The sequence below is a fragment of the Solanum pennellii genome, chromosome 12 (assembly GCF_001406875.1).
Source record: "Solanum pennellii chromosome 12, SPENNV200".
Classification (NCBI taxonomy): Eukaryota; Viridiplantae; Streptophyta; class Magnoliopsida; order Solanales; family Solanaceae; genus Solanum; species Solanum pennellii.
Window position 1 is genome coordinate 1,045,652 of NC_028648.1, and position 8,626 is coordinate 1,054,277.

At 23.7% G+C, this 8,626-nt stretch overlaps 1 protein-coding gene across 1 annotated transcript; it reads left to right on the forward strand.

The window, feature by feature from the left end:
• Positions 1-1,337: 1,337 nt before the first annotated feature.
• On the forward strand, positions 1,338-7,730 carry LOC107007340 (gamma aminobutyrate transaminase 2). The gene is made up of 17 exons (XM_015205925.2): positions 1,338-1,482; positions 1,618-1,699; positions 2,014-2,086; positions 3,433-3,530; positions 3,754-3,846; positions 4,143-4,216; positions 4,317-4,355; positions 4,832-4,920; positions 5,031-5,107; positions 5,355-5,429; positions 5,928-6,059; positions 6,270-6,357; positions 6,458-6,536; positions 6,615-6,705; positions 6,828-6,906; positions 7,004-7,119; positions 7,465-7,730. Exons 1-17 carry the CDS (start codon positions 1,466-1,468, stop codon positions 7,537-7,539), a joined length of 1,377 nt encoding a protein of 458 aa, XP_015061411.1. The 5' UTR covers positions 1,338-1,465; the 3' UTR covers positions 7,540-7,730.
• Positions 7,731-8,626: the final 896 nt, after the last annotated feature.

Genomic DNA, 8,626 nt, shown 5'->3' on the forward strand with positions numbered 1-8,626 from the left:
TTTTTTGTTTTTTGTTTTTATAGATCTCTCAAAAATACTTCATTTGTTTCTAAATGGTACTTACCTATTTTTAAATTAATATATTTAATAAAAAAATAATTTTATTATAGTGAGATATTATTTTACTCCTATTAATTATAAAATAAAAAAATTAAAAATAATAATTTTCAAGAAATTTTATAATTTTTAAAATAATATATTAAAGGTACAATAGATAAATTATTTTTTGTCCTTTCTTAATTTGTCAAAATAGAAAAGTAATAAGAAACAACTAAAAAAAGTAAAAGTGGATTAATAATTAGTAACAGAAGGAGTACTTCCTCTGTCTCTAATTATTATGGTAGCGACGCAATCATATAATTAATTATTTGTTCACTTTTGAATTAATACATTTATTAAAAAATAATAATTGACATAATAAATTTACCATTTTACCCGTATTAATTATGAAATAGATGAATTAAAAAACTTAAGATTTTCAAAAAGTTTTACCTTTTGAATAATAATTAGTTAAAGATATAATAGATAAATTTTTTATCCTTTCTTAATTTATCAGACAAAATAAATAATTAAAAATAATTATAAAAAAATGAGTAAATAATTAGCAATAAAGAAAATTTTAAATATTAAATAGAAGAATGATATTATTAATTTATCTCTTAGAGAAACTTTTTAGAACTTATAAAGAACAATTAATTATTAATATGATACGAATTACGATGAGAGACGAAGGTAATATGTGCTTATGCTTCAAATATTCTTTGCACATATTTTTGTTGGCCAAAAATATTCCCCATGGAAACATAAGTATACATAATTTGTTGTGTTTCACTAATTATTAAATGATAAAGAAAATTTAATTTGAATGATTTTTAGGTATTAATATTTTATAATATATCGTAATATATTGTATTATATCATTTTAATAATACAATATTTGAATATATCGTATTGTTCTTCGTTTTAACATAATGTCACGTATTCATAATTTGAATGATAAATCTACAAGAAAAATAGGGTACAAAGTAAAGCTATTATGAAAAGGTAGGATGAAAAATGAGCATGGTTATTAATTAATAAAACAAAGACAAAATGAAAGAAAATATTATGGTAGCGACATGATCACACCTAATCAGTCGTTACATAAAATAGATGAGTTTAAACAATACAATACAATAAATTTTAAGTAACAATTACTATAAATATTATACTTCAGCTAACAATACAATAAAATACGACGAATAACAACCATGATAAAAAAACAAGCTATTATACTCTCGAGTCTAAATAGTTCAGATATGAAACTTCGAAAACGATATAATATACGTGATACAAGTTTATTAATAAATCAATGGCCCATAATTCACAACTTCTTTTCCTTATATATATACACATTTAACCTCTCTTTCTCTCTCTATATTTCATTTCTTGCTTCATCTTTCTATAATTCATAGATTTTCAAGGAATGGCCAAGACTAATGGGTAAAGTACTCAAGTCATTCTAAATTGAGGAAAAAAAAATATTTATTATGATAAAATTTTATAACATTATTATTATACTAGATAAAGTTCAATTACTTTACTATGATTTTTATTTTTATTTTTATAATTTTACAGATTTATGGGACATGATATGTTGGCACCATTTACTGCAGCATGGATGATTGATATGGGACCTTTAGTTATAGATAAGGCGGAGGTTAGATTTTGAGTTTATTTTTGTTACGAGTTTTAAGTTATACGTATCGTTAGTATAATTTGAATTTTGATTATTTGAGGTATAAGTAACTTTTGAATTATGATCGAAATTTTAAATAATGCACTTGAATTGACTAAATTAAGGTGGTTTGCTGAGTTTCGATCATAATTCAGGAGTATTTATACCTTATCACTTAATTATTTTGTCATTATGAAAATAAAAAGATTTTTTAACATATATATTGTTGGTTATTTTTAATTTTTGAGAAACTTTTAAGATATTTATGTTTTTAATATTTGTGTAATTTGTTATAGGGTTCTTATGTCTATGATGTAAATGGAAAGAAGTACCTTGATTCTTTATCTGGTTTATGGTGCACAGTATTAGGTATTTAATTAATTACAATCCTTAATTATTGCATTATTTGATTTTATTGGCTAATTTTGTCTTTTATTTGATTTAATTAATTCCACTAGTTTTCTTTTTTGTTACTGTAGTGTTTAAGGTCTCACCACAACAAAAGAGATATTTAATGACAATTTTTATTATGACATAAATTATATTTAATATTCTCTCCGTCTAGTATTATTTGTCATGGTTTCTATTTTTAGAGTCAAACTATAAAAACTTTGACTAAGGTGTTATTTTTCATCATATTAATATGTAAAAAATTTCAATTTATGGTACTTTTCATGTAATTTTAGAATATCTAGTTTTTTTTGTTTAAAATATCGAATTAATATGATCTAATTTAATTTTGAAAATTAATCAAATTGACTTTCGAAAAGCACAACATGACAAATAATTCTGGAGGTGTATCAATCAAAATAACAATAATATGAAATTAATTCTTGAAATTTGTAAGGATGATAAATTGGATTTAATTTGGGATTTTTGTTATTTAGCTACTGAATTTTGTATCGTTGGCAGTTTCTTATTTTCTAATATTGATTACTGAAAAGAATTAATATCATTGCATCAATAATCGCTAAATTTTTTAGTGGTATTTATATAAAGTGTTGATTATAAATAGTCATATTTATTATTATTATTAAATATAATAAAAGGACAATTATATTATTATCGCTAAATAATTTAAGCTAAATCTTTTATTTATTGTATTGCATGTAAAGTAAACTTAGTTAATTAGGAGATTTATTACTAATTTCTCCTTTAATTAGGACCCCATCATGGATGGACCAACCTAATAATTATTTTTTGATAGTTACGTTTGTGGTGTGTTTGATGTAAAGAAACTTTACTTCAATATCCAATATTTTATAAAATTTTAAAATTTATTTTAATTAGAGTAAGAGAAATATATAAGCAAATAAATTCATTTTTCTCTTTTTTATTAATGTTTAATTTGATTGCTAAAAAATAATTTATTTATTTATTTATTTTTAATAAGGATTTTCCTTCATGCCAAATTATTTTACTTCGATTGCAACATGTTGAAAGCTATCTTTGATTATTATAGAAAATTACTTTGGAATTTTGTGAAATTCTTGATTGGATTAATAAGTTATATATTGATATGTGTAGATATAATTTTTTATATTATTAAATATATAATTATACGTTACGATTAAAAGTTAGACTTTCACCATAAAGAGCGTAGAGTTTTTAATCAGATATTTCGAGTTTAAATTTTAAAATTAAAAATTCTTTTTGTAAAATTAATTTTCGTTTTAATGAATCTTACCTGATACGAATCTCGATGATTATTGTAGGGGGGAGTGAGCCTCGTCTTATTGAAGCTGCAAATAAACAACTCAATAAATTGGCATTTTACCATTCATTTTGGAATCGTACCACAAAACCTTCTTTGGTATAATACTTCTAAATTTGGCTATTAATTTATTAATATTACTCCTTCAATCCCAAAAATATTTGTTTTATTTCTCGAGAATTAAATTATATCAATTTCAACAGATAATTTAGTTACAAAAGTTGATTAATTTGATTCTCGAGAAATAAAATGTAATAAATATTTTAGAACAGAAGGAGTAAATCTAACCGATTAATTAATTTTATTTTATAAATAAATACAGGATCTTGCAAAGGAGCTCATAAATATGTTTACTGCAAATAAGATGGGAAAAGTTTTTTTCACAAATAGTGGATCAGAAGCTAATGACACTCAGGTTTATTAATTTTTTTTTAGCTTATTATACAAATTTAATTTAATTTATTATAACATGTTATTATTATTTATTTTAAATTATTATTAGTTCCATGTAATTTAAGTCACTTCTGAAATTTGAAAACTTACATATTTATGTTAAGAAAATTCAAACCATTATATTACAATATGATATAATTTTTTAATAAAGTGAATTTATTATTTACATTGTTTGATTGTATAAATATTTTTTTATGGAGAATTTTTCAAGGATATTTAATAATTAATCTTTGACCTTTACATGTTAATTATTTATAGGTGAAGTTGGTGTGGTATTACAACAATGCCATTGGGAGGCCAAACAAAAAGAAAATTATTTCTCGAAAAAATGCGTAATCTTTTTTATTTTTTTTTAAAAAATTGTTTTATATATTTTTATTATTCCATTTTTTTTTACTTTGGCTAATACAATATTCTTTATATATTAAACAGATACCATGGCTCCACTTATATGACTGCCGGTCTCTCTGGGTAATATAGCGTTCGTTTTATTTTACGTGACGATATTTGATTAAGTATAATTAAATTTATTAAGTTTTATGTATATTTATTTTTTAAATATGTTATGATCATTTTAATAATTTATAAAGATAAAATTAAATAAATTATCACTATAAATAATAAAAGAAAAAAAACTCCAATAATGTTTGACACAATTATTAAGAGTTACACTCTTACGAATTATCAAAATTCTATAAGTCGAACGAGTTGAATTATGATTCATTGCTTAAAACATTTTAATTCAATCCATCTCTGTCATAGGAACTGAAGCAGCTTTGATGAAAAATTATACTATTTATATATGATTTTTTTTTAATGTATATATGCCATTGTGTTGAGCATTATATTTCATATTTCTATTTTTTAAATCCCATTTAAATATATTAAATTTCAATATTTATTTTAGTCCGTTTAAATTTAACTCGATTCATTTTAATGTTTTGCAGGCTTCCATCACTACATCTAAAATTTGATTTACCACCTCCATATATTCTTCACACTGATTGCCCTCATTATTGGAACTATCACTTGCCAGGTTTATTATTATTATTATTATTATTATTATTATATTATATTGATCTTATATTATATGTTTTTTTTATATTAATAACTATACATTTTACTAAAATAAAATATGTATGGCAGGTGAGACAGAAGAGGAGTACTCAACTAGGTTGGCAAATAATTTGGAAAATCTTATACTCAAAGAGGGTCCTGAAACAGTAATTTCTATATACTTTTATCACTTATTATCAATTTTTTTTTATATTTCGCGTGATGAAGAAACTGTTTACGATAGATGTTCAATTTTAAAAAAAATTATCTTTTTAGAAAATAGTTTGAAAAAGAAATGCAAAAGTGAAAAGTTATACGTAAAAATATTGAAAAAAATATTATCAACCGATACAAATATTAAAAATAATAATAAAATCGAAGCATAAGAAAATATTAACATATATTTATGTGTAGGTTGCTGCTTTCATTGCGGAACCAGTCATGGGAGGAGCAGGTGTGATAATTCCTCCAGCTACCTATTTCGAAAAGGTCTGATTTATTATTTTATTCGTCTCAATTTATATTATAATATTTGATTAAACATAAATTTTAATGAAAAATAAGTTATAGATATATATGGCTACTATACATCTCATTAATGATAAATAGACATTTAAACGTTACAATATTATTAAACATAAGAAAAAAGGATAGTTTTTTTGAAAATAATTAATATAAAAAGAATCATATAAATTAAGACGGACTATTGGCTTCACCTAATTTATTGTTATTCACCTAAGTGCATTTGATTTGATACTTTCAAATATTTTATTGTCCCTAAAATTTATATTTTTTAAAATTATATACCAAATTAAAATTCTAACTCTCTTCCCATCTCATTTTTTTTCAATTGTTTTTTTTCTAGCAAAATACTTGTTACATTATATTTTCGTAAATAAATATAAGAACATTTTTAGTCATTTAATATTCATTTTTTTAATTAAAGAAATTAATAACTCATGTCTACTTTATTTTTATTTTTTTTAGATTCAAGCTGTTTTAAAGAAATATGACATTCTTTTCATCGCGGATGAGGTGATATGTGGATTTGGAAGACTTGGGACAATGTTTGGCTGTGATAAGTACAACATTAAGCCTGATCTTGTCTCTATAGCAAAGGTAATACAAAATTATAGCGAAAAATGATCTGATGATCGTTTATACTTTATATGAACTTATATTCTAAATTCTTCTATCAATCGAACTAATAAATTTAAACTCTAATTAGAGTTTAAAATAAGCGCGCTATATATCTATATATAATATTTACATAATCAGATCACTTCAGATTCGTAATTCTTAATTTGACTATTTTAACATTGTTTTAAGGCTCTTTCTGGTGGATATATACCAATTGGTGCTGTGCTTGTAAGTGAAGAAATTTCTAAGGTCATAATGTCTCAAAGCAATCAACTTGGTGAGCATATAATATAAATGTGATTGAATATTTTTATTATTACTTAATATATATAGTATTCATCTATTTATATTTTAATAATAATTTTTTCTACAATTAGGTGTTTTTTGCCATGGATTTACTTATTCTGGACATCCTGTCGCGTGTGCGGTTGCATTGGAAGCACTAAAGATCTATAAGTACGTATTTAATTAGTTAGATATTTTTTTTATATCGTCAATATATTAAAAGTATTTAAATTTAATTTTTTTTTTCAGGGAAAAAAATATTACTGAGGTAGTGAATAAATTATCACCAAAGTTTCAAGAAGGTTTGAAAGCATTTATCGACAGTCCCATAATTGGAGAGGTACATATTTTTCTCTTTTATACATTTAAGTGTTTTTTTTAGTATAAATTTATTTATATTATTAATGTATAAAATTTTAAACTCAAAATTTTATTCTTTTTTTTTTTTTTGTAAAAAAAAAGATAAGGGGAACTGGTTTAGTACTTTCCACAGAATTTGTAGATAACAAATCTCCAAATGATCCTTTTCCACCAGAATGGGGTACATTTCTTCCTTTTATTTTTAATCTTCAAATTAAATTAAATTCAATACTCATTTCTATTTTGTAAATAAATTAATTAATTTTTGTTTAATTAAGGTGTTGGTACATATTTTGGATCACAATGTCAAAAGCATGGTATGTTGGTGAGTTTTTCTGGTGATCATGTAAATATGGCTCCTCCATTTACCTTGAGTCTTGAAGAACTTGATGAGGTAATAAATATCACTTTTCATTTGATAGAAATAATTTAATATGATTTTTTTGAGTTGAAATATGCCTAAGAGTCAAGAGTCTTATCGGAAAATAACCAGTTAAGAATTTTATTGACCTCGCAATATAACATGGGGAATCTGGTTAGCACCCATATTTAAGAATAAAAGAACAAAGACTTGACTGGACGGTATTCACGAGCGTTCATTCTATTTATTCAACTCGATATTTTGTTATGATACATTTTAGTTTCATAAATTACAACCATATCTTTTGAATTAGAAAAGGAATTATATTAAGGACTTGTTAACACATTTTTGTGTTTTTTTTTTTGTTTTTTTTTGCAGATGATATGCATATATGGGAAAGCATTGAAGGATACTGAAAAAAGAGTGGAAGAATTAAAGTCTCAGAAGAAGTAAAAAGCTCATGAAAAAAAAGTTATTTCAAGTTTAAATAAAAACTTTGTTGTAGTTTTTTTTTTTTGGTTTTGAGTGTTGCTACTCATAATATAGAGTGTTTTATTATATTCTATTGTTTTAATGAGTGTAACATTTGAATAAATTGTGTCATTTTTTATTTCAATATGATTAAAATTTTAAATTTCTTTTAAGTGACATCGAGATGCTTAAAAATGATATACACCATTAATAAAATATAACATTAATTGGTTCATATTTTGGATCACAATGTGAGAAGTATGAGATGTTTGGTAAGTTTTTCTCATGATCACATAAATATGGCTCTTCCATTCACCCTGAGTCTTGAAGAATTTGATTTGTTAAAATAATTAAAGATAAATTTTTTAAGTTAGAATTTGATTTGTTAAAAATAATTAAAGATAATTTTTTAAGTTAGAATTTGATTTGTTAAAAATAATTAAAGATAATTTCTTAAGTTAGAAATATGTCTCTCTACCTATCTAAGTTCAGGATATGGTTCTTGTTCATTTTACTTTTTTCGAACAATATTTGTAAAATTACATTAAATATGTTGACATTGTTTTGACTAGCTATTCCTCTTTTATTTGCCTATAAATTGCGAAAAGTAGGTAGACTCCCTTATTTTATCGATTTTTGTAAGCTATAGTCTATGAATTTTTGGTGATTCAGAATTTCAATATCATTTTTTTTAAAACTTTACATGGACGTCTGTTAAAACCTTAAATATGGAGCCAGTTGGTCACCACCGTCAAAACGATTCATTTTCAAGGTAAAACAAGCCTCTGAGCAAGTAAACCCCCCATTTTGTCGATTTTCGTGTGCTATAGTCCATTCATTTTTAGTGATCCATAATTTCGACGTCATTTTTGCTAAGGTTTTACATGAACGTTCGTTAAGACCTTAACTATAGAGTTATTTGGTCACCATGGCCAAAATGACTCATTTTAAAGGTCAAACAAGCCCCTGAGAAAGTAAACCCCCATTTTGCCGATTTTCGTGTGCTATAGTCCATTGAGTTTTAGTGATCCATAATTTCGACGTCATTTTTGCTAAGGTTTTACATGAA